Consider the following 27,240-nt stretch of genomic DNA (forward strand, 5'->3'; position numbering starts at 1 on the left):
GGCCTCCTTCTGCACTGTATGTTCTATGTTCGGACCCGATGGGCCGAGTGGCCTATTTTTGGACCTCAATTTGACAACAAAGATAGTGCATCCAACCTTATAGCAGACCCGGAGTGGGGCCAGTTTAGCTCAGTTGGCTGGGCAGTGGCTCGTGAAGCCGAGCGAGACCAGCAGCGTGGGTTCAATTCCCAAACCGGCTGAGGTTATTCACGAAGGCCCCACCTTCTCAACCTTGTTCCGTGCCTGATGTGTGGTGATCCTCAGGTTAAATCACCAGCAGTCAGCTCTCCCTCTGAAAGTGGAAAGCAGCCTGTGGTCATCTGTGACTATGGCAACTCCCTGAGTTAATGTGCTTAAGACTGTCGTAGCTGGGGCTGTTCTCTGTAGCATAAGAAAGGTTTCAAGGAGAGTTGATAGAGGTGTTCAAAATCACGAGTGGTCTGAACCATTTGTGGAAGAGTCGAGTCCCAGAGGACAATATTTTATGGATTTGGCATGCGAAGCAACAGCGGCACTAGGGAAAGCATTTTGATGCAGTGAGTGGTTAGGATCTGGAATGCACTGTCTGGGAGCGTAGTGAGGCAGCTTCAATCGTGGCCTTTAAAAGTAAATGAACTTGAAACGATGATGTTTTGCACAGTTAAGGGAAAAGGTGAGAGTTGTTGTGGCGGGCCAGTATGGACATGATAGGCTGAACAACCTCTTCCTGTGCTGTAAGCGTTCGAACTTACTGGAGTGAGATTCACACTCTCGCACTGCTGGCTCTGAGGCGCGAATGTGGCCCACTCAGTCACGGCTCACACATTCTGTCATTCTCAGAGTCATCGAACGCCCCTGACTCCAAAAACTTGGGAACCAGGCAAATTCCTGATTGGCAGCTGGTGAATGATGCTGAATTGAGAAGGGTATAGAGGATTGCGCACTGACTTTATAAACGGGAAGGGGAGGGGCTATTACTTAAGGATATTGTTGAGAGAACTGTTCTCTCCCTTGCTCAGCTTGCTGCATTCCTAAATGGTGAGATGGATCTTCGGTGTTGTGACTGTAGGGGTCAATCCTTTGTGATGTTATAGCGATGGATAATTCATTTGTCGCCGTTCATCCTGTCAGGTGGTTTAGCTAGTTTATTTTTATTTATTTAGCATCTTCCTGCACCATCACATAGAATGGCTCTTTGCCAGCAGCCGATTGGAAGCTGCTTATTATTCTGCACACAGTGCAGCACAGAGAGCAGAAAATTAAACACTCTGAAGATCAGATAGAATCTGTATGAGGACAGGAAAAAGATGCTGATGTTTCAAAATGTTGATCAAGAGCTTTGCCTGAAATGGTAACAGCTTTTCTTGTTTTAACATTTGATGAGTATATCCAGCATTCTCTATTTTTTGTGTTTCAGACTGCAGTATTTTTGGTATTTTCTGCTGCCCTATAACTGCTCTGCATTAGTAAGAAGTCTTACAACACCAGGTTAAAGTCCAACAGGTTTGTTTCAAACACGAGCTTTCGGAGCACTGCTCCTTCCTCAGGTGAATGAAGAGATATATATAGACAAAGTCAAAGATGCCAGACAGAGTCGAATTGGACCCCTCCAGAAGGCCGCTGCCCTAGACTCGACATGTATGCTCAAGCCGTCAGGAGTCGTGTCAATGCCAGATTCATCAGTCGCATTTACAAGACAGCCCCGAACGTCACCCAAGCACAACGCAACGCCATCCACTCTCTCAAGACCAACATCGTCATCAAACCAGCAGACAAAGGAGGGCTAACCGTCATACTGAACAGAACTGACTACTGCAAAGAAGTATGCAGACAACTCAACAACCAGGAACACTACAGACAGTTACCCGCAGATCCAACGAAGGAACACATCCGCCAACTCAACAGACTGATCGAGACCTTGGATCCAAACATTCAGAGCACCCTACGTGCTCTCATCCCAGAAACTTATAGCCAAGTTCCGTACGCATGAGTGCGGCCTCAACCGGGATCTTGGATTCATGTCGCATTACATTCACCCCCCACCATCTGGCCTGGACTTGCAAAATCCTACCAACTGTCCTGGTTTGAGACAATTCAGACCTCTTTAACCTGGGATTACCCCTATCTCTGGATCTGTAAAGATTTGATTACCCACAAATGCTCGCATTCCAAGCATTGTCTGGCATCTTTGACTTTGTCTATATATATGTTTCTGGAACATACCTCTTCATTCACCTGAGGAAGGAGCAGTGCTCCTAAAGCTCGTGTTTGAAACAAACCTGTTGGACTTTAACCTGGTGTTGTAAGATTTCTTACTGTGCTCATCCCAGTCCAACGCCGGCATCTCCACATCCTGCTCTGCATTACACATTGGAATGTATTGTTTCAATACTGGTTAATGTGGACTGTGGCTGCAGTCAGACACAGTGGTAAAAGACTGGGTACAGATACAGCACTTTGCGATTTAATTAGAAAGGTTCCTTCTCTCGACCTGTTTGGATCAAGATTTTTGCACAGGTAGATACAAAGTGGTATTCACGGCATCATTCAGGCCTGGACTCTTTTTCCATCCTTTGAGTACAAATCAGCTAGAAGGAACCAACAGGTCTGGCAGCAAAAAGGGCCAATAGACAGACGTTTGTCAGCCATGGCCCAGTTAATGACACTGTCGCCTCCTGAGACACAGGACTATGGGTACAAACCCCGCTCTGGGCTGCACAATCCAGGCTGACACTTCAGTGCACCTTGTCACCTCTGTTCGCTCCATCTTCTCTCTATGTGCCCGGATCGATATGAACTCCCCCCTAATAACTCCCTTGAGTGCCTCCCGCAGTGTGGTAGCTGAGTCCACACCTGTATCATTTAGTTCCACATACCCCCGAATAGCAGCCCTCACCTGCTCACACACCTCCTCATCCGCTAACAACCCTATGGCCTCCACTGCGGGACCACCCCCCCCCCACTTGCAGGTCCACCCAATGCGGCGCGTGGTCTGAAACCATTATCGCCGAGTACCCCGAGTCCCGACTTGACCACCCCTCGCCAATAACGTCTTACCCACCACAAAAAAATCAGTCCGAGAGTATATGCTGTGCACATGGAAGAAGTACGAAACCTCCTTTGCCCTCAGTCTCCCAAATCTCTGTGGGTCCACCCCCCCATTCGCTCCATGAATCCCATCAGCTCCTTCGCCACTGCCGTCACCCCCCCTGACCTCTGTCTCGACCGGTCTAACCCTGGATCAATGACCATGTTCAAGTCCCGTCCCATCCCCTCCCCCGATAATGAACCGGTGCGAGTCCAGGTCCGGGATCTTCCCCAGCACTCTCCTCATAAACTCCATATTGTTGCAATTTGGGGCATAAGCATTAACTAGAAGTACTGGCATCTCCTCCAGCTTCCCACTCACCATCACAAACCCCCCGCCCCGCCCCAAATCTGCTACTATATTCCCCACTTCACACGGCACCCGTTTATTTACCACCACCGCCACCCTCTGCGTCTTCACGTCCAAATCTGAATGGAAGACTTGCCCTATCCAACCTTTCCTTAGCCTTGCCTGATCCCCAATCTTCAAATGTATACATGTGTTTCTTGTAAAAAAGCCACGTCCGCCTTCAAGCTCCTCAGTGCGCGAAAACACGCAGCCGTTTAACTGGCCCATTCAGCCCCCTCACATTCCATGTGACCAACCAGGTCCCTTCTTAGGCCAGCCCCCGGCCCATGCCACGAGACCCTCCAAACCCTCCCTCAGATGTTCACCGTCACCACTCCATCCCATGCTACACACCAGCAACAACACCTTTGCCAGCAGCCCCCTTCCCTTGAACAAAACAGCTACCCTACCCTCTCTACTACACTAACCACCTGCTCACCCCCCACTGCTCTCACGTTAATTAGCCCGCCCAGCTAGCCTGGCAGCCCCCGCCCAAGGCACCTAAGCCTCGGACCCCCGCTGATTCCCCTCTCCCCCAGCTCGCACACCTCACAAACAACAATGCAACAAGATTTTTTAAAAAGGTGCACTCGCCCTCAATTGCAACAAAGCATCTCAAAGGAGAAAAGTTCTCCAACAAGCAGCAAAAAGAAAAATACAGGAAGAATCCATCAGAAAAAGCACCAATCTCTTCACACCTCCTCCACAGTTCAATGTCCCCCTTCTCCTGCCAGTCCATTGTCTCTTAAAATCGCCATCGTGTCCTCTGGTGTCCCAAAATAATGTTCTCATATATTAAAAGTCACCGAGAGTCGAGCCGGGTACAACATCCCAAACTTCACCTGATTAAACCCGGCCTTCCTCTTTGACAGGTCCGTGCCCAGGTCCTGGTATACGTGAAGCTCACTCCCCTCCCAGGTGCAACTCCTTGTCTGCCTTGCCCATTGTAGTTTCTTCTCCTCATCCAGGAACTGGTGAAGACTCACCACCATTTCCTGTGGCTTCCTCATTAGCACCCTGTGCGCTCGGTCGACCTCCAGGGGCCGGTCAAAAGACGCCCCCCCTCTCCATCAACTTCTCCAACATCTTGGCCACATCCGAGCCAGCATCCGCTCCCTCGATGCCTTCAGGCATCCCTACGATTCTTATGTTCTGCCTCCGGGAGCGGTTCTCCAAGTCTTCCACCTTCTCCTTTAACCGCTTCTGAGTCTCCTGCATCACACCTATTTTGGTCGCCAATGAGACGAGCTGCTCCTCAATGTTCTCCCGCCACCTCCTCCACTTTCCAAATAGCCCTGGGATTCCAGCCTCTGATCCATATGGTCAATTCCCGCTTTTAACGGTTCTACCAACTTGGTGAGGTCCTCCTGGACTTCCCTCCTCTGTCGGCTAAACTTTTCAATTAAAAAGTCCATCAGTTGCGCCGGCGACCATTGGGCAGGCAAAGCAGACCCTTTACCCTCTGCCATCTTGACCTGTGTTGTATGAAGATTCTCTTGCTCCAACTGGTCCCTTCTTCTCAACCCACTCTGGTTTGTGGCTCCATCCACCAGCCCCACCAGTGGAGTCAAACTTTCCTCTGGTCACCCCACACCTTTTTCCTGCAAAACATCCACCCTACAAACAGGGAAAAGGTCCAAAATAACAGCCTCAAGCGGGAGCTGCCGAACGTGTGACCAATCACACCATGGCCGCCACCGGAAGTCTCACCTTAAAGGGGACTTGACCAAAGCTTGGGGGTGCCACATCCCTCTCCAGCTCCCTCAGGGGCCATCGTCGGGACCTGTATGGATCTCCCGGTTCCCTCGGTGTGGGGGTGGATAGCGAAGATGCGGTGCAGAGTGTGAATGGTGGCTGCTGCAATTGCCTTCCCCATAACATCCAACCACTGGAGTGGGTGGCAACAAGTATCAGGAACATTTGCAGGCTCCAGGAAAGGTTCTCACCAGAAATGTTAACTTGTCTGATCTACTCACACTCAGCAAGTCTGGCAGCATCTCTACCAGGATTCCTGATATTGCAATAAATATGGGCTAACGGAGACTTTGATAATGGGGAAGTACAGTTAAAAGAGTCGTCTCTTTGATCCGGTTCATTCCTGGTTCCTATTGAGGCACCATTTTAAATAACTGAATGCCGGTTAACCATTCCATTGTTTTATCCGTTTTTTCACTTTTTCTTCCCCCATGTAGTAACTGGCGATGAGATTACTGCTGGGTTGTGCTTGAATGAGTTACTGAGTGTGAGCAGTCTGAAGAAGCTAGGCAGCACACACGCACTTTCAGTGCTTCCAGTTTAATTAATGTGTCTCTTTGCTGATAAAAAATCCCTTTCTGTCAGATTCAGCAACTACTGGAAGCCTGTTCCTTTATAGCCCGATAATTGACGTTTGCAATTTGCCCTGATCTAACCCTTGTCCTCACTCCTGTCCTGAAGATGTATAGTCCTGTGTGCATGGGGTGCTTTTCAGCCACTCGTCTAACTTTTGAGCCTAAAGTGTGTATGTCAGAAACCTGTTCGACCACAGGAGGCATCACAATTAGATTTGATGGCGTCCCTTTATTCAATGTCAGCAGCACGGTAGCATAGTGGTTAGCACAGTTACTTCACAGCTCCAGGGTCCCAGGTCAATTCCCGGCTTGGGTCACTATCTGTGCGGAGTCTGCACGTTCTCCCCGTGTCTGCGTGGGTTTCCTCCGGGTGCTCCGGTTTCCTCCCATAGTCCAAAGATGTGTGGGTTAGGTGGATTTGTCATGCTAAATTGCCCTTAGAGTCCAAAAAGGTTAATTGGGGTTACTGGGTTAAGGGGATAGGGTGGAGGAGGTGTGTGCTTGAATGGGGGTGCTGTTTCCAAGGACTGGTGCAGACTCGATGGGCCAAATGGCCTCCTTCTGCAATGTAAATTCTATGACTTATGTCCAGACCTTCCAGAAGAGGTTGAGCCAGGGAATCCTAGCATATTTGTTTCTTTATTCCAGCCATGAGGCACCAAGGCTACTTGAGGCCCCTTCATTCCCAGCAGAGGTTTGCTGTTAAAATAGAAAAATTTAGGGAAGGCCAAAAAAAGGGAAGGTTTTTGCAGTTCCTCATACTGTTTTAGAATTGTTGCTGAACAAGTGCTGCATAAGTGTTGCAGCATGGTAGCACAGTGGCTAGCACCGTTGCTTCACAGCGCCAGGGTCCCAAATTTGGGGCGCAATTCTCCGCACTCACAACGGTGCGGAGAATAGCGGGGTTCGTAAAATTTTACGGCCACGCTAGTCTGACGCCCTCCCACTATTCTCCCGACACGAATCGCTGCCGCCGTTTTTTTACGGCGAGCAGCGATTCTCAGCTGGCCGATGGGCCGAAGTCCAAACCCTTTACGGCTGTTTTTACGAACGGCAAACACACCTGGTCTGGCCGTTCGTAAAAACGGGCGTAAAGTCCCGAGTTTGAAAACCATGGCACCGATTGGCACGGCAGTACCACGGCCGTGCCAAGGGTGCCATGGGCCCGCGATCGGTGGGCACCGATCGCGGGCAGCGGGACCGATTCCCGCGCACTCTTTGTCCTTCCGCCGCCCCGCTGTATCACTTCGCGGGGCGGCTGAGGGGCATCCTGGCCCGCGCATGCGCGGGTATTGCGCAAATGCGCGATGACGTCATCCGCGCATGCGCGGGTTGGAGTCTTCCAATCTGCGCATGCGCGGCTGACGTCATGTGACGCGTCAGCCGGCGCAAACTCTGGCAAGCGGGCTTAACGAAATTCGTTAAGCCCGCGATGCCGGAGTTCATTGCTGCGGCATGCTAGCCCCAACCGGGGACCAGAATCGGTTCCCGGTCGGGGAGGGGGAGGCTGGCGTCAAACCCGCCCGGATTTGACGCCAGCCTTACGATTTCTCCCTGTCTGGGAGAATCGCGCCCTTGATTCCTGGCTTGGGTCACTGTCTGTGCGGAGTCTGCACGTTCTCCCCGTGTCTGCGTGAGTTTCCTCCAGGTGCTCCTCCCACTTGTCCCAAAGACGTGCTGTTAGGTAATTTGGACATTCTGAATTCTCCCTAGAGGCCCTGCGGGAAAAGGAGCTGATGGATACTGACGGATGGTTCCCTAAGCAGACTGTCAAAGTCATTTGGCAGAATGCCTGATCACCAGAACTTTCAAACCAGCACCAAGCGTGTACGTGGCTGATGATGAGAAAGGCGCTCCCCGTCAGATCTTTCCTACGTGCCCTGAGTCCCACCTCATCCGCAAGTTACCTTCAAGGTGACTGTGGTGGCGAAGGGACCGCTGTCCACCTCCTCGTGGAATGTGGCTTTGCAAAGAAAGTCTGGAGAGAGGTGAGGTGGTTTTTGCCAAGCTTCATCCCGAGCAGCTCTGAGGCAGGACTCTGTGCTCTTCAGGCTGTTCTCAGAGATGTAGACCGAGACAAACATCAGCTCTTGCTGGAGGATGATCAACTCAATGAAAGACACTCTTTGGTCTGCCTGAAACGTGCTGGTTTTCCAGTGCAAAGAGTTGTCCTCAACCAAGTGTTGTAGTCGGGCACATTGCAAAGCCCAGGACTGCGTGTTGAGGGACGCACTAAAGCTTGGGAGCCGTCTCAGAGGCATAATGGAGAAAGGTGGCTGTCTAAGACCTTTCAGCCATAGTGACCTGAGGAGAACAGAACTGTATAACCCCCTCAGGCTTTATGACTGACACTGAATGCACACAGTAATATTGCATGTATCACAGTTGTAATAAAGCACCTCAGACTGCAACCTGATCTATGTGGACAGCTTAAATACCTTTGCACCATTTGTAATTACCATTTTAAAATGTCAGTAATGTTTCTTTGACTGTATTGAAGCACCTCAGAGTGCAACATGATGTATGCAGAGAACCTGAATATTTATGTGATGGCCATTTTGAAATGTTGTAACGTTCTTTCAGATATTTTCTGAATAAAGTATATTTTAGGGAAAAAAATATTCTATTAGACCAGCTGTGTTGTCTTTCCCACAGGGTTGTGAAGATGGATGTACTCTGCTGTCTCAGAATTGCTTTGCCTCAGTCAGTGACCCACAATCATTCCCCTCAGGAATTCGCATTGACTATGTTCTTTACAAGGTACGCCACTGGACCCAACAGCCTTTCACAAAAATAAGTTGAGCAGCGGGGGGGGGGGGGGGGGGGGGGGGGGGGGGGGGGGGGGGGGGGAGGAGGAGGAAGGAGGGGGGGGGGGGCGGAGGATGATGTGGTGGGATTTGAAAGTGGGGAAATGAGTTTGGAAATGGGGGGTGCAGGAGCATTAACTGATGTGTGTTGGGGCAACCCTAGGGATCGAGGGGATTCCCTGTGAAATGTGAGCACCTGACAACGACAAGTGGTACAGCGCCTGGGAAAAACATTCCATACTCCGATCACGAAGCTGTGTGCGCCACCCTAAGTGTCCAGAAAGAGAAGGCTGCCTTCAGCGAGGTGAGACATGGTGAAGGTAAGTCACATTCCTGTTTCATGTGGGCCCAGCACCCACTCATTGGGTTTTCAAGGCGTGTTTTAGATCTTAATAAGCAAATGTGAGACTTAGCAAGAAACAGGAAGACCTTATAAAAGTCACGGTGTCGGGGTTTAGACAGCTTGGCCATAGAGGTGTTTCTAATTGAGCGGGAGTCCAAAACTAGGGATTGTAAATATAAAATGGTCACTAACAAATCCAGAAAGGATTCAGAAGGAAAGAGTGGTTAAAATGTGGAACTTCCTCCCGCATAAAGTGGCAGTGGTGATTAGCATTGATACATTGAAGAGGAAGATAGATGCATACTTGAGGGAGAAAGGAATATGGAGATAGGACAAGCGGAGGTTCCTACGGAGCTGAATGGACCACAGGGTAAATGGCCTGTTTCTGTGCTATAAAATTCTATCTAATTCTTTGTGTTCTTATTCAATTAACGTATTGGATATTGGTCCAGCATGGAGTATAGAAACTTAGCTGCAAAGTTTGAAGTGTATTTAAACACAAGAGTTTTACAGTTTTGGCACATTCTAGTAGCATTGATCTCCTCGCTTGTGAGCAGATGTTGTGCTAACTTAAAGTACCTCACTGATTAACGCACCCAATCACTGAGTCTTATTGTCCCTGTAAAGTTCCGGCTTCAATATCCAGTCTGAGCTGAGCCAGAGCCCGGACAACAGGTCGAGCACTGAAACTAGCCTCAGTTCTCAGGGGTGGCACAGTGGTCAGCACTGCTTCTTCTCAGGGCAGCACGGTGGCGCAGTGGATTAGCCCTGCTGCCTCACGGTGCCGAGGTCCCAGGTTCGATCCCGGCTCTGGGTCACTGTCCGTGTGAAGTTTGCAGTTCACTCGGGTTTTTCACTTTTCCACCCAAGGGCAGGATGAAAGTGGGTGTTTGGATGTTTGAGTTGCTAGGAGTTCTGGTGAGCTTTTGCTGTTATGTTTTTGTTGAGATTTCAGACCTTTCCCTGTGATTTTGTTCTGAAACATTAGCTTTGTTTTGATGAATCTTTTGTTCTGTCAACTCTGTTGAATCATTTGTGTCAGTGCAGCCTTCAGTGCACAGGGCAGTGCCAGTCAGCAATAGGTGCACAGTAGATGTGGATTGTGAGCTCCACTATGGGGGACCTCCTCTGAGGAGGGAGAGAGGGACAGATGGGGGAGGAGGCCAGGTGTCCCCAGGCCACGTCGCAGGGGGAAACCTGTGGGAGGAGAGGCACAGGGGGTGCAGGGCCAACAGGGAGAGCAATGCGGAAGGACCTGCAGAAAATGCCACTATCCTACTGTCAGAGTGTTCAGGCAGCAATCCAGCCACCTCAACATGTCTGAGGTCCAGGAGGCTCCGCCTCTCTAGGGGCACCAAGACACCGTTATGCCAGGTGATTGAGCTGGAGCTCACCTCCAACTGTGTGGGTGGGTACTCAATGCCAGTGGCCCTAAAGGCCACCGTAGCCCTCAGTTCTTTGCATCTGGATCTTTCCGGGGTTAGTGGGGGATCTGTGTGGATTGTTCCAATCAGCTGTCCACAGTTGTGTCAAGCTCCCGGGTTCGGGTCACTGCCAGTGCGGAGTTTGCACATTCTCCCCGTGTCTGTGTGGGTCTCACCCCCACAACCCAAAGATGTGTGAGGTAGGTGGATTGGCCACACTAAATTGTCCCTTAATTGAGAAAAAAAGAATTGGGTACTCTAAATTTTTAAAAAAGCTCATGACTGGTGCTCAAGACGGGTCCTCATATTCATTCATTACCGGACGGATGATGCCAGCCTTCCTGAGCGAGTCAGAGGCTTTGCAGCTAATGCTGAGTTCCCCTGCATCCAGGGTGCCAGAGACTGCACGCTCGTGGCCATCAAGGCACGAAGGGGTCAGCTGCTGTCTTTGTGAATAGGAAGGGTTACCACGCCATGAAGTCTGTGCAAGGTACCCAGGCAGCTCCCATGATGCCCATACATACTACAGCACTCCCAGGTGCCAAGGCTACTCATGGCTCCAGCTCGACTGGATGGTTGGCTGCTGGGTGACAAAGGGTATCCCTTGAAAGGGTGCCGCCACTCCCACACTGTAGGACCGAAGTGGAAGAGAGATACAATCGTAGTCATGCACCCATTTCAGTGATGTGCATCGAAAAAGCAAGCAAAACTGAGCAGAAACTCAGGTCAGCATTCTCCCTAAGATGCACAGTTGTGCAGCAGTCTAGAATTTACTGCGCGGGGAACAACAAAACTGCACAAAAGAAGCAGTCCCCCTCAGATGTGCATGTGTGGCTGGGCGCCAATCTTAAAGGGATCTGGCAGTGCAACAAACAGGCAGTATGCAGCATAGGGCAATTAGAGGGAACATTGATTCCTGCCCAAGGTCTTTAAACAGAGTGTTATGGTTCCTCGGCAAGGGCTTCTCAAGTTAGTATTGCACGGCTATGCTGCTCTCTCATGAGGAAGATAGTGTGGGTGGCACAGTGGTTAGCACTGCTGCCTCACAGCGTCAGGGACCCAGGTTCGATTCCCGGCTTGGGTCACTGTCTGCGTGAAGTCTGAACGTTCTCCCCGTGCCTGCGTGGGTTTCCTCCTACAAGTCCCGAAAGACGTGCTTGCTAGGTGAATTGGACATTCTGAATTCTCCCTCAGTGTACCCGAACAGGCGTTGTAGTGTGGCGACTGGGGGCTTTTCACAGTAACTTCATTGTAGTGTTAATGTGCGCCTACTTGTGACACTAATAAAGATTATTATTATTATAAATGAAGGAAGCTAGACTTCCTAACAAGGACTTTTAATTGTCAACTGATATGTTTCCTGTTTCGGTCGCTCGAAATTTCTTTTGTTAGTATAGTCTAATTTCACAGCAATTTCATTCGTTGAAAGTTCTTTTACCAGTTCATGCGTGTAAATTGGATAGGACGTTTCTTCCTAAGCACTTCCCTTTCCTCCTTTTAATAGCTTTCTGATAACTCGGTCCATGATCAAGCTTTTGGTCTGATGGCTTCCTTGGATTACATCCTGGTGAAGTGCTTTCATTCTTCTGCACTAATTTCACAATATGTAAATGCAATTTCAAGTTATTTCAGATCCCCAGCATCCATGTAAATGCAAGTTGTGTTTACCATCCTCTACATGTCACCAGCCATTTCAGCAAGGGCAGGCCCGATATTAAATATTCCCAGGTGTTCAGGAAAGAGAGGAAAGGAGAGAGGCATGGAGGGTACACGCTTGATAAGGATAACATAGCAGTGGTGAGAGAAAAGATATCCCAGCAGGGTCAAGGGCAGAATCTTATCTCGCGAGAGCTGAGGAACAAAAAATGTTCCCGGTGTAGCCTGCAGACCCCTTCCCCCAGCCAGTGGAAAAGATGTAGGGGACAACAAATTTGCAAGGAAATTACAGAAAGTTGCAAAAATTCTAGTTATAATGGGAAACTTTAATTATCCAGCTCTGTCGAAGAGTCAGACGGACTCCAATCTTTTTTCTTATAACAGTTTGACATTTTTAAAAAAAAATTTAGAGTCGCCAATTATTTTTCTTTTCCAATTAAGGGACGATTTAGCGTGGCCAATCCACCTACCCTGCACACCTTTGGGTTGCGGGGGAGAAACCCACGCAGACACGGGGAGAATGTACAAACTCCACACGGACAGTGACCCAGGGATTCGAACCTGGGTCCTCAGCGGCGTAGTCCCAGTGCTAACCACTGAGCCACATGCCGCCCCTCAGTTTGACATTTTGACATATAAAGCACGTAATATTTACAGAGTATGACATTTCTTCTATGCAATTTTACACGTACCCCTTTTATCAGCCTTCCCCCTTTCCTTGCCACCCTTCCTCCCCTATTGATATCCCCCCCCCCCCCGTTATTATCTGCTCTGTGCATTCTTCTTTGTCCACATCGGTCCCCCCACCCCCTTCCTAACCACTATTGGCTTCGAACGGACCTTGGAATAGGCTGCTGAATGGCCTCCACAATTTGTGGAAGCTCCCGTCCGACCCTCAGATGTGAACTTAATCCTCTCCAAATAGATAAACTCCGATAGGCCTGCCAGCCAGTCTGCAGCTGTGACTGGTGCTGCTGATCGACAGTCGAGCAGGATTCTTCGGCGTGCTATTAAGGAAACAAAAGCCACGGCATCGGCCCACTTCCTATATGCAGTTCTGGCTGATCCGAAACCCCGAAGACTGCCACTCTTGAGCACGGCTCCACCCTCACCCCCAGAACCTTGGACATTGCCTCTAAGAAGGCTGTACAGAACCCCACAGGTCTGGAGCAGGCCCAGATCATGTGTGCTGTTTGTCTGGGCCTCCATGGCACTTCACATTTGTCCTCCACCTCCGGGAAGAACTTGTTCATTCGGGTTCTGGTCAGGTGTGCTCTGGTCTCCACTTTAAATTGCATGAGGCTTAGCCTTGCGCAGGAGGAGGTAGAGTTGGCCCTACTTAGTGCTTCACTCCAGAGTGTCCATCCTACTTCTGTCCCATGCTCGTCTTCCCATTTCTGTCTTGCCCCGTCTAATGGTATTCTTGCTCTTTCCAGAAGTCGTCCGTACATGTCTCCACTGTTCCCCTTCCTACTGTCCACGTCCAGTAGTTCCTCCAGCAAAGTGTTTCGGGACCCGAGGATACCTCGTCTACTTTTTGTGGCGAAAGTTTTTGATTTGTAGGTGCCGGAGCTCCTGTCCTTTCAGTAGCTCCATTTCTTCCGTTAGTTCATCCAGGGTTACAAGTCTGTCCCCTATGTAAAAGTCCCTGACCGCTAGCATCCCCCGTCCTGTCTCCACTTCTTAAAGGTGGAGTCTAGCAGGGCTGGTGAGAATTTGTGGCTGCCGTAGGTGGGGCCTTGGAGGGCATATCGGTTAAACTGAAATGTCTCATTTGGTTCCATGTCCTCAATGTGGCTACCACAACTGGGCAGGATGCGTACTTTGTAGGAGGGGGGAATGGGAGTGCTGCCATGGCGAGAGCTCAGAGGGTTGTTCCCTTGCAGGAGGACTCCTCCAGGTTCACCCATTCCGTATTCGGTTTTCGTATCCATCCTCACCTCTTGGCTGTGGCTGCCCAGTGGTAGTATTGCAGGTTCGGAAGGGCTAGACCACCCATGTTTCTTCTCCTTTGCAGTGTAGACTTAGGGATCCTTGGGTTCTCTTTCCTCCCCCCCCCCCAACATAAACGCCATGATCATTTTGTCTATCCCTGGGAAAATGGCAAATCGCCTTGGGAATGAAGATCGGTATGGATCAGAACAGGAAGAGGAACCTTCACAACACGGTCATCTTGTTCATCAGCAGCCTCCCGGCCAGGGAAAGCATAACTGCATCCCACCTCTGTAGATCCTGTTTAACTTCCTCCGTCAGACTGGCCAGGTTCCATTTCTGAATCCGTGTCCAGTCATGGGCTATCTGGATGCCCAGGTAGCAGAATTTGCTTTGGCCTAGTTTGAGTGGTAGTCCCTCCAGCTCTGCCCCTCCCCGTTCAGGTTCATCGAAAATGTCTCACTCTTGCCCAATTTGTAGCCCGAGAAGGCCCTGAACTCTCCCAGGAGCTTGCTGATTACTTTCAAGCCTTTCTGTGGGTCTGAGATAAAGAAGAGCAGGTCATCCACATAGAGTGGAACTCTGTGCTCTCTGCAACTTCTTTGGATACCCTTCCAGCCTTTCGCGTCTCGTAGAGCGATTGCAAGGAGTTCGATTGCTAGGGCGAACAATTGCGGCCCACTGCGGGCATCGCGGCCTCGTGCCTCGGGGCAGCTGGAAGTATTCAGAGCTGGTGGTGTTGGTCCGAACGTTCGTCTTGGGGGCGTTGTAGAGGAGTTTCACTCATGAGGTGAACCCCATCCCTAGCCCAAACCGCTCCAGTACATCAATGAGGTACTTCCATTCATCCCTGTCCAAGGCCTTTTCTGCGTCCAGGGTGACAATTAATTCTGGTGTTCTCTCCCCGGGTGGGGTCATTGTCACATTCAGCCTGTTGTTCGAAGTTAGCTGTCTACCCTTGACAAAGCCCCTCTGCTCCTCTGCGACCACCTCTGGGGCGAAATTCTCCGACCCCACGCAGGGTCGGAGAATAGGCGGGAAGCGGCATTATTTCCGCTCCCGCAGGTTTTTGAATTCTCCCGCCGGTCATAAACCGGCGTTGTGCAAATCCCGCCGGCAGCCTGTGAAAACAGCTGGCGCCGGCGGGATTTCATTTTTTTTAAACTTACCTCAAATCTCCGGCCCGGATGGGCCGAAGTCCCGCCGCTGGGAGGCCTTCTCCCGCCGCCGAGGTTTAAACCACCTCTGGAACGGCGGGCTCAGCGGCGCGAGCAGGCCCCCGGGGTCCTGGGGGGGCGGGGGGCGATCGGACCCGGGGGGGTGCCCCCACGGAGGCCTGGCCCGCGATCGGGGCCCCCCGCTCACTCCGCGGGGCAGTGCTGTGGGGGCACTCTTTCTCCTTCCGCGCCACCACGGCCTCCGCCATGGCGGACGCGGAGGAGAACCCCGCATCGCGCATGCGCCGGCAGTGACGTCAGCGGCCAGCTGCCGCTGACGTCACTGCCGGCGCATGCGCCGACCGCCGAAAGCCTTTCGGCCAGCCCCACTTCCGACTCCGCCGGGTGTTTGCGCCAGTCTTCTGGTGCAAACTGCTCCGGCGCGGGGCTGGCCCCCAAAGGTGGGGAGAATTCCCCACCTTTGGGGAGGCGCGACCCCTGAGTGGTTGGCGCCACTCCCCTACGCCGGCACCCTCCGTCACGCCGGGTAGGGGAGAATCCAGCCCCTGGAATGCAGTTCTTCAGTCTCTTCGCCAGGTCTTTCGTGAGTACCTTCGCATCTACATTGAGCAGCGAAATTCGATACGATCCGCATTCCATCGGATCGTTGTCTTTCTTAGGTATTAGCGATATTGTGGCCTGTATTAGTGTCGGAGGCAGGGTGCCCCTCGCTTGCAAATCTGTGAACATTTCCTGTAGGTGCGGGGCCAATGTTGGTGCGAATGTTTTATAGAAGTCCGCCAGGAACCCATCAGGTCCCAGCGCCTTCCCCGCCTACATGGAGTTGATACTTTCCATGATCTCTCCCAATCCTATTGGTGCTTCCAGCCCCTTCCGTTTGTCGTCCCCTACGACTGGCATGTCCAGTACATCGAGGAACCGTTTCATCCCCGAGTCCCCATCTGTGTTGTCTCCCCCATGGCTGCCTGCTTATTCAGCTGGTGAGCCAACAGGCGGTTAGCCTTCTCTCCATGTTCGTAGAAGGTCCCCATGTCTGGTGGAATTGGTGCACTGCTTTCCTGGTGGATAGCAGGCGAAAGTCCATTTGTAACTTTTCCCCTCTGCCAGAAGCTCTATGGTTGGGGCCTTGGAGTATTTTCTGTCAGCGTCCAGGATGGAGTCGATCAGTTGTTGCCTAGCCGCCCTCTTTCCCTATCTCTACGAGCCTTGTAGGTTATAATCACTCCCCTAATCACCGCCTTCAGTGCCTCCCAGAACGTGGAAGGTGAGACTTCCCCCTTCTAGTTGTTAGTGATGTACTCGCCTATGAACTGTGATGTTTTCTGGCAGAACACCTTGTCGGCCAAGAGGTTCGTTTCCAACCTCCATGCGGGTCATTCGGCACAGCCAGTCACCAACCTCACATCCACGTAATATGGAGCGTGGTCGGAAAGGACTATTGTGGGGTATTCTGCTCTGACTATTTCCGGAAGCACCGATTTCCCTATTGCAAAGAAGTCGATACGGGTGTACACCTTGTGCACCGGTGAGAAGAACAAGAATTCTTTCTCACTGGGGCGCAGGAACCTCCATATGTCCACTGCCCCCATCTGCTCCATGAAAGTTCTCAGTTCCTTGGCCATGCCTGTCTTTTTCCCCATTTTGGGGCTTGATCGGTCGATCAGTAGGTCCTGTACACAGTTGAAGTTCCCCCCCCACCCGCCATGATCAGCCGGTGTGTCGATGTCGGGGATTTACACCATGATATTTTAATGAAGTCTGTGTCGTCCCAGTTGGGCGCGTACACGTATACCAGAACTACCGGTGCCCCGTCCAGGATACCGCTGGCCATGACGTACCGTCCCCCTGGGTCTGTAACCATCCTTGTCACTGTAAACACCGTCCTCTTGTTAATCAGTATTGCTACCCCCCCCCCCCCCCCCCCCCCCCATCCTCGTCCCGTAGCATGAATCGTACGTCTGTCCCACCCAGCCCTTCCTTACCAGCAGTTGGTCCTTCTCCCTCAGGTGTATCTCTTGCAGGAAGGCAATATTGGCTTTCAAACTTCTTAAGTGGGTGAAGATTCTGGATCTTTTCACTGGGCTGTAAGCCCCTGACGTTCCAGGTGATAATCCTGGTGGGGGGTTTCTGAACCCTCGGTCCTGTGGGATCAGCCATACTTATGGTGGATGCGCCCTTGAACTCCGGGGTTTCCCTTTGTTAGGGGGCCATCCAAAATGGCCGCGATTGCCGTCCTCACCATGAGGCCGAGCCCCTGCACTCTGGGATTTCACTTTGTCCAGGGGGCACCCAACATGGCCGCCAACTGTGTGTACGCCACGTGGGCCTGCACTCCGGTGTTTCCCTTTGTTCAGCAACCCTCCAAAGTGGCTGCTTGCGGCGCTCTCTTGTACCCCCGACCTGCACCTTACCTGCTGAAACCAATCTGAGAACCATCCCTTTCTTCTCTCCGTGTTCCCCTTGTATTCCTTCATTGAGACAATATGAAACAAAGGGGCTATGGGAGCAGAGGGACCTGCTGTGTATTTGTGCATAAATCATTGAAAGTGGCAGGGCAGGTTGAGCGAGCAGCTAATTAAGCAAACAGTCAGCTGGGCTTTATCAATAGAGGCATCTAGTACAAAAATAAGGAAGTGATGTTAAACCTACAGAGAGCACTGGTTTGGCCTGAACTTGAGTATTGTGTCCAGTTCTGAGCACTGTACTTCAGAAAGATGTGAAAGCAGCAGAGAGAGTGCATAAAAAACTCCCGAGAATGTGCGAGGGATGAGGAATGTCAGTTATGCAGATAGATTGGAGAAGTTGGGATGGTTTTCCTTGGAGAAAGGAAGGTTGAGAGGAGATTTGATAGAGATTTTCAAAATCATGAGGGGTCTGGACAGAGAGAAACCATTCCCACTGATGGAAGGATCGAGGACCAAAGGGCACAGATTTAAGGTAATTGTCAAAAGAGCAATGGAGACACGAAGAAAAACATTTTCACGCAGCGAGTGGTTAGGATTTGAATGCACTGGATTGTGTGAAAGCAGGTTCAATAGAGGCATTCAAAAGAGAATTGGATTGTTATCGGAAAAGGAACAATGGGTGGGGCTATGGGAAGAAGGCAGGAGCGACGCTAGTTAACTTGCTCCTCCGAAGAGCTGGCAGAGACAGGACAGGCCAAATGGCCTCCTGCGCTGCAACAATTCTATAAGCGGTGGTTTGAACCTCTTTAGCCCTGCGGATGCTGTACTAACGGTCTGATTTTGTTGCAGAGACTGACCCACAGCTTGTGGACATTCTAAACGAGGCTCGGGCGGAGCTGAAAATCGGCATTCATGGGGCAGAGAGAGTGCGTTACTCCTCTGGCAGGATGGCGATCCTGGGGTTCATCCTGCTGTTCCTGGAGGTTGTCATAGCAATCATACCGCTTGTCACCACCACGGCAGAGAACTCGTTCCCCAAGGTGTCCTTCTATATCCTGGGGATGGTGGCCTTTGCTGTGGCACTGCTCGCCGGTATTCTCTATGTATTCCATACCATTGAGGTGAAAATGTTGCAAGGCACAGAAGACCAAATGAGGAACGCCATCCAAGCCTTGCAGGAGAGACTAAGTCGCTAGCGGAAGTCAACGGACACGTTTCAGACCAGATTAAATTGGAGCTGGAGGTTGTAATCCGACCTTCCATGCACCATCTATAGCGAATGCAGTTCTGAATGATATAGTGTGATCTCAATCCTGCATGTTAATGATGCAACTTCATTTGTCAAATACATTCCAGATGGCTGTACAGGTCCACAGGGAACGGAGGCTAGGATTTGGTACAAGGTAATTGTTTCACTCTCTGGAAGCTTGATGAGTTGTGCTTCCGGTTCACATTTCCTTTTGTCCTCCTGCACCCGCCCTCATTTTTATCCCACATTATCTGGCTAACCTTTAATCAAGACAATGAATCTGTGCAGATTTCCACTGTATCTGAGCTCTGGTTTGTGACGTGGGCCAGTTTGTAAACAGTGAGGACTGATTTGATGGTAGAAATCTAACCCCCCGTTCCCCCATCCTGGCTCCTTCGCCAACCCATTTCTCCCTGGAATGAACCTGAGCCTGGAACTGAGGAAGTTTCCTGCTGGGTTACATTGTTGCACTCGCAACCTGGAGAATGAGTCCCCTTTTCCCCTGTGGCGGTTTGAGAAGTTGAATTCATTTTGTATATTTTTTTTAAACGGTAAAAAGTGACCATGAAGTTGTTGGATTGCCGTAAAGCCACAACTGGTTCACTTATGTTGTTTCGGGAAGGAAATCTGCTCTCTTCACCCGGCCTGGTTTTCATGTGATTCCAATCGCTCAACAACGTGGTTGAGTCTTTTACATTCCTCTAAAATAACGCCTTGAGCCCCTCAGTTGTATCAAGCGGTACGGTACAGAGAATGACAAACTTTGGCAGTTCAGCAGGAAGGTCCATCTCCACCTTTTCCAAGACACTGAGCAGCAGTGGGCGACAAATGCCAAACTTGCTAGCATCATCTACATCCTGAGACCTATTGCCGAAGAAAAGGTGCTTTACCCAAGTACTGCATTCCAACCAAAGCTATTCTGGCTCAATGATGCCCCCGGGCAAACCTGACTTCCAGACCATGGGCCTTTTGTTAGGAGGCTTTAAGATGACAGCATTTGAAATGAAATGAAATGAGCCTTCTGTTAGGAGGCTTTAAGATGACAGCATTTATCCCAGAGCTGGGAATGAGAGAAGAACATGATTTTATTCAGAAGAGTTTATTTTCTTGCAATGCAAGGAGGTTTTATCGAGTAATGTTCTGTCTGGGTCAAAGCCGTGTTCCTGATCCCCACCCCATTATGCCTACCCACCCCAGACTCTTTGCTCCTTTTTGGAAATGGTTTTAAGTGCATATAAGGATTAAAGACTGTTGAGCCTGTTTTCTCCACTGGACCAAACATAATTTGTCACTATTTGGACTCTCCCTCTGGGACATTTAGCCTCCAGAGGTTAGTGAAAAGCTACAAAAAATATTCTGAAAAAAAAAATCCACTTGAAATAACTGACCCAAAAAGTAATTGAAGGAAACTGACAGGAGATCATTCTAATACTGCTTTCAGAACCGTTATATCTCTCAAAACATAGTCTCATGAGAGCCGGGACTGTTTGTGTTCATTTGAGCGTGTTTGAGATTAGTTCTTTCCCGAATAACCTTCAATCCCATTCTTAAACAGACGTTTATCTGTCATTTTTAAATAAATTAGGAGATAACTGCTTTTGTTTCAAGGCTTTCCAGATGTCTTCTGTTTTGGGGTGGAAGATAATTTACTTCATGCCCAAGTCTTGCTTGAACCTTTCTAGTTCTGTATATTTGTTCCTTAAGCCTGCCCTCGCACCTCTGGGTTCGATGCGCTGTTCACATAATTCACACCGTCCAGGATGTTAAAGATTTTAATCATGGCTGCTTCTGTTAACTTCTGCTCCTAAGTTTATTTACTGAATTCTCTTCAACGAGAGTCAGGTTATCCTTGCAAAAAAAAATGGTCTGACCAAAACTACACACTATAGGCCAAACAAGGTTTCACATGTAGAATTTTCTCGAAGTTACAGTGCTGTTTAACACACTGTAAAAACAGTGTAAATGGTTCTGATTGTTGATTATCTGGGAAGGGCTAACCAGCGAGCTTATTCAAAGTCGGTGCAAGCACCCTGGTCTGAATAACTAAGAGGTGATTGAATTGAGATGGTTACGATTAATAGATTTGATAGGGTAGAAGGGGAGCAACCACTATCCCTTGTAGTATAAATTAAAACTAGGCTGTTGGGATGTCAGCTCACAAAATAGTGGAAATCAGGAATTCTCTTCCCCAGAAAAACTTATCGTGGTCTATTAAAATTTTCAAAATTAGATAGATTTTTGTTAAGAATTTTAAGGGACGTGTAACCAAGGCGAGTTGATAGATTCTAGCGAGGTCATTCAAGATCGAATGAAATGGCAGAGTCTGAGCAGCAGGATGGCATCCCCCTGCTCCTACATCCCTGTTGTAACAAGATAAGATTGTTTGGCCTCATTTCCTGTTCCTAAAAAAACTACATTTGTAACTTGAGTGATCGGAAATTTTTACGGTTTTGATATTAATCATCATGGAGTGTGAGCTGTACCAAGAAGGCTCTATACATGATCTTTGTCGAAGCAGGTTAGTGGAATTCATCCAGACTCGGAACATTAGCTCCATTCTCTCTCCACAGCTGCTGTCAGGCCTGCTGAGATTGTCCAGTATTTTCTGTTTTTGTTTCAGAGTCCAGCATCCGCAGTAATTTGCTTTACATGGATCATTGTACAACCAATTCCACCTAGGGCATTCCTATTTATGTCTTTGTTCGCATTGAAGAGGTGCTCTGCTTTACTTTGAAATGAAATTTTAAAAATAAACCAGGTTCGATCAGAACTATTTCTTTGAACCTGCATGTTTTGTATATCAGGTTGACAAGCTGCTGAATTTCCATTTGGTTAATTCTGAAGTAATATTTACAGTTAGATGATGTATTTTCTCTGTGGTTCCCTGCACAACTGGGCAACAGATTGAGAAAAGGCTTGCGTTTGAGCTGTTCTCAATCCAACCCTTGTTTCCACTTTCAATTCAGCTGCAGGACAGCAGGGTAGCATGGTGGTTAGCATGGTGGTTAGCATAAATGCTTCACAGCTCCAGGGTCCCAGGTTCGATTCCCGGCTGGGTCACTGTCTGTGTGGAGTCTGCACGTCCTCCCCCTGTGTGCGTGGGTTTCCTCCGGGTGCTCCGGTTTCCTCCCACAGTCCAAAGATGTGCGGGTTAGGTGGATTGGCCATGCTAAATTGCCCGTAGTGTCCTAATAAAAGTAAGGTTAAGGGGGGGGGGTTGTTGGGTTACGGGTATAGGGTGGATACGTGGGTTTGAGTAGGGTGATCATGGCTCGGCACAACATTGAAGGCCGAAGGGCCTGTTCTGTGCCGTACTGTTCTATGTTCTATGTTCTAAGTGACCAGCTTTAAACACGGGCAACTGTTTGAACCATTGCAACAACAGTCTAAAAACTATTCAGATTGGCTTCTTCCTAGTTGGGGTAGAGACTTTTGGGGGAGAAAATGTGAGAAAACACACATTTTGTTTGTGCCTTTCGCAAGCGCAGGACATGCCAATGCGTCACAGAGTCAGTGAAGTGCTTTGTGAAGTGTATTATTGCAGGGTTGAATTGAGCCACAGGTTGGGTGGGCTTACTTTGACTTTACTTGCTTTCTGACAGTGAGCACCTTGTGACTGGAGGAAGAATATAATCAGTCGTTGGCAAACCAGATGATCCAATTTGACCCAAGTGTTATGGGGATAAAGTGCAGAGGTGGAATTGAGGATTATCATTTCAGATCAGTCATGATCCCATTGAATGGTGGAGCAGACTTGATGGGCCAAATGGCCGACTTCTGTTCCTACATCTTATGGTCTTAAAATGAAAGTTACTCCTAAATCTAGTGTTTGTCCCTTATTGTTATTGAGTGGGTCTGAGATTCTAGACCATGCCATATATTGGTTTTCTTTTAATGGATACCAAAGTGGGAACGGTAAGAGGTATTAAAACGCAGCTCTTCTTGAACCATTACACTGCATTGAGAGAGGTAAGGAAAACTGTTTGGGACAACTTTATAATTAGCAATAAAAGACGTGAGATTTTCAAACCTAATCTTCATGACAGGGTGGTCTCAGAAAGGTCAACGGGAAATGCCCAGCCCTGCCATTCATAAGAAATAGGAGCAGGAGTAGACCACTCAGCCCATCGAACCTGCTTCGCCGTTCAACACGATCATGGCTAAACTTGCCCTTCGACTCCATTTTCCCGCTCTCTCCCCATATCCCTTGATTCCCTGAGGTACCAAAGATCAGTCTATGCCAGCCTTAAATGTATTCAACAATAGAAACATAAAATTATGAAGGGAATAGACAGGATAGATGCGGGCAGGTTGTTTCCACTGGCGGGTGAAAGCAGAACTAGGGGGCATAGCCTCAAAATAAGGGGAAGTAGATTTAGGACTGAGCTTAGGAGGAACTTCTTCACCCAAAGGGTTGTGAATCTATGGAATTCCTTGCCCAGTGAAGCTCATCCTCACTGTAGGCCCCCTCTCCAAAGTCAGTAATATGGAAATGGAGGAGATGGTGGCTTGATGGTAACATCACTGGACTAGCAATCCAGAGGCTCGGAGGGCAGTACGGTGGCGCAGTGCTTAGCATTGCTGCCTCATGTCGCAGAGGACGGGGGTTCGATCCTGGCCCCGGGTCATTGTCCGTGTGGAGTTTGCACATTCTCCCCGTGTCTGCGTGGGTCTCACCCCCGTAACCCAAAGATGTGCAGGGTTGGTGGATTGGCCACGCTAAATTGCCCCTTAATTGGAATAAAAAGAGAATTGGGTGTACTCATATTTTTTTAAATCCAGAGGCCCAGGCTAATGCCCAGAAATGGGTTCCAATCCCAACATGGCAGCTGGTGGAATTTAAATTCAATTAATAAAATCTGGAATTATGAAGTTAGTCTCAGTAATGGTGACCATGACAACTATACTCCATTGTTATAAAAACCCTAATGCCCCTTCAGGGAAGGAAATCTGCCGTCCTTATTAGATCAGGCCTACATATGATTCCAAGCCCACAGCAATTGTGACTCTTAAATGCCCTTTGAACTGGCTGAGCAAACCACTCAGTTCAAGGGCAATTAGGGATGGGCAACAAATGCTGGCTTTGCCAGCAAAGCCCACATTCCATGAAAGAATAAGTCATTAGTACCCTAGTGGAGGATTATTGTCAGTTAAGCAGCCTTTTCACCATCACCAATAATTTAAATAAGTAATTGGTGATCGTGATTTTTGTTTGAAAACGTGAGAATAAATACAATCCTATGGTTTTATTCCTGGGTTTCTCACAGCAGGGTCCAGGAGTTTAAGCTTTAGTTGCCGGACACTCCTGAAGGGTTCAGAACCACCCAGCCCTACCAGTCGCAGTAAAATCTGCGACTAGTTTCTCCACGACAATGGTGTTAACATAAACAGTATCGAGCTGGATAGTACCTATTGAGTCAATCAACAAATGAGAATTTGAGTTGCCTGTTTACGATGTTTAAAATATCTATGACCTTTTAGTGAATTATATCCAGTTAATATAATGTGAGCCCGCCCATGTGCAGGTTGGGAGAGATTTTGATGCTATTGAAGATGATAGACTTTATATTGGATCATGTGACCAGTCTGCACTGTTAGGTTGCTTGAAACAATGTTTTGAAGAAATGTTATTTGCTTCGTGTGTATATTTTTTTATTCAATGTATAAAATTATGGATGGTGAAGGACGCACTTGTTGAAAAATGTTAACAGGTCTTTGGGTTAGATCCTGCTCCTCGTAAATCAAGAGCTGGAGAGATTCTGTTCAATGAGTAGCAGCTGATCAGTAAATTGAACTGCTGCAGTGACCTGTGACCTGGAAATGTGTGCTGCAGCATTGCAGTCTCCGATAGGCTTCTGTGAAACACCCACGATTGTGCCACTTGGTGGTGGGCCTGGGAAGCAATTCTTATAAAATGCTGAGTGGTTATGGAATTGCTAAGAGCTGTGTACACAGTTCTGACCTGCTGGCCTATTCATAACACTTGGACTCATGCTATATAACAATCCAATCCAACGCCTAATTCCTTTTGATATGTTGCGGTTTTCTTGGTGGTCTTGGCCATAAATAACCACAGCCACCGCATGGGGCATCAATATAGCTGTGGTTCCACGCATACTCCTTAACTACTGGCCTATTTCCTCCCCCAGCCCCAAGCCTTCCCCTGGAGAGTGCCATAGCTTTCATTAATCAGGCATTCCTAAACAGCCACATGAGTCCTGGATCCCAAGAATATGCTTCAGCACTCCTTAAATTCCTGTTTGGAGGCGGATTTCTATTCTGATCAATATGATGAATGAGCGATTGTAATTTTGGTACGTGGTGTACGCCTCAAGCACAGCCAGGCATCGGACCACTTAATGTGGAGACAGCTTCTTCGCTGTCCCAATGACATGCCTAAATCTCAGAAAAACCCTCCCTCCTCCAGAAATAAGTCATTTTCATTCCCCATACTGGTCTTTGAGCAAAATTGCCTGTTTCTGGATAAATTGGGTACCCTTTCATACATACTCATTAGGAGCCTGATGAGACTGGTCAGGACGTTCTCATATGGGACCCTTTCAGCCAATACAAGAGGCCTTCATTCTGTTAGGTTGAACCAGCCTGATGTCTCCACACTGTCGGACAATACCCAGAATGGGGAGGGGACAAAATCATTAAACTGGTGATAACTGTAGTATTGGTTTGTATTTATCCATATGCCTGACTGAACTCAAAGCAACTCCCTCATAAAAGAACCCTCAACTCTATAATTAGTAATAGGTGTGCGGTGTTACGGAACTGACTAGAAAACCTAGTTTGTACCTGACCACTTTGTTTTAACTTAGCCATAACTGCAGAGGTTCATGTGTGCTGTACAGCAACCTGAAATTGAGAACCCATTTCGCTTGCATTACATGTCGAGGCCTAATTCTTAGGAGATGCTACTTAGTCTCAGGAAGGCTTAAAAACAAGCATTCCATCAGCTCTTTCTGGTCCATTTGTTACAGCTGATTTTACTGTGAATTTACTTGCTGTAATAAATTGTTGTGCAGCTTGCAAGAACAATGATAAAGCTTTAAAATTAAACTTTGTCTTCTCTTTTATAAATCCCATGAAGTTAGCTGGTTCAGGCCATACAATGGCAAATTGCGAGTTTGATTTCTGTGGTTAAATTCAGCTGGATGCTAGCAACCAAGTCATTTGTTGGGTATCTGATATGTCAACATTACATGGCTCTAGTCTGCTTCACTGTGAGTCAGTAATATTAAAACACTGACTTTTAATTTAGATGCTAGCTAGTTTGTTTCAAACACTAGCTTTCAGAGCACTGCTCCTTCCCCACCCGAGGAAGGAGCAGTGCTTTGAAAGCTAGTGTTTGAAATGAACATGTTGGACTTTAACCTGGTGTTGTAAGACTTCTTACTGTGCTCACCCCAATCCAACGCCGGCATCTCCACATCATAGCTGCTAGCTACTCATGCTCACACAGCAGAACCTTTTTTTTAAGGACTTTTTTTTTAGTCCCGCCTATGTTGCTGGTACCCAGAACCACTGGATTCTTCCCCTCCCACTCCACGTTCCATTCCAGCTCCAAGGAGCTGTACTTAACCCTGGCACTGGACAGGCAGCACATCCTTCAAGGGCAACTGTCTCAACTGCAGGTGGCGCTATCTATCCCCCTATTGATACTGTCCTACTCCAGCTGTGTTCCACTTAACTGCCCCAATAGAATGTCTGCACCACAGTGCTATGGTCAATCTGCTTGTCCTCCTTATTTCCATCCACACATGCTTCAAAGTGAGTCAGTAAATTTAAAACACTGAAATAAGTTGGCAAACTAATAAATAGGAGTCTCACTTACACACTGACCTCTCTTTTTCTCTCCCTTTCAAATGTTCCCTGCCAGTTTTATCCTCACCCTTCCTTTCCCGAAGATATTAACCCCTTGCCTAAATGGTCATTGTTCATTGATGAGACTTGTTGCGAATGTATTAATAGAGGATGTTGCAATTGTTAGCACTGCTACCTATGGAGCTGAGAACCTGGGTTTGATCCCGACCCCGGGTTACTGACCGTGTGGAGTTTGCACATTCTCCCCGTGTTTGCATGGGTTTCACCCCCACAACGCAAAGATGTTCAGGGTAGGGGGATTGGCCACGCTAAATTGCCCCTTAATTGAAAAAAAATGATTGGGTACTCTAAATTTATTTTTAAAAGTGAATATTAATAATAATAATCTTTATTTGTGTCACAAGTAGGCTTACATTAACACTGCAATGATGTTACTGTGAAAATCCCCTAGTCGCCACACTCTGGCACCTGTTCGGGTACACGGAGGGAGAATTCAGAATGTCCAATTCACCTAACAAGCACGGCTTTCGGGACTTGTGGGAGGAAACTGGAGTGCCCGGAGCAAACACGGGGAGAATGTGCAGACTCCGCATAGATAGTGACCCAAGCCGGGAATCAAACCTGGGTCCTGGCTCTGTGAAGCAACAGTGCTAGCCACTGTGCTACTG

At 48.6% G+C, this 27,240-nt stretch overlaps 1 protein-coding gene across 2 annotated transcripts in view; it reads left to right on the top strand.

Moving 5' to 3' along the window:
• Positions 1-20,601, top strand: part of LOC119978325 (sphingomyelin phosphodiesterase 2-like) — a 70,837-nt gene extending 50,236 nt beyond the window's left edge. For both annotated transcript variants that reach the window (XM_038819867.1, XM_038819868.1), the window contains exons 10-12: positions 8,401-8,505; positions 8,716-8,872; positions 18,340-20,601. In XM_038819867.1, coding sequence (XP_038675795.1) covers positions 8,401-8,505; positions 8,716-8,872; positions 18,340-18,686 — 609 coding nt within the window. In that variant the 3' untranslated portion in view covers positions 18,687-20,601. The remainder of the gene's footprint in view (positions 1-8,400; positions 8,506-8,715; positions 8,873-18,339) is intronic.
• Positions 20,602-27,240: the final 6,639 nt, after the last annotated feature.

This window comes from Scyliorhinus canicula, chromosome 15 (assembly GCF_902713615.1).
Source record: "Scyliorhinus canicula chromosome 15, sScyCan1.1, whole genome shotgun sequence".
Classification (NCBI taxonomy): Eukaryota; Metazoa; Chordata; class Chondrichthyes; order Carcharhiniformes; family Scyliorhinidae; genus Scyliorhinus; species Scyliorhinus canicula.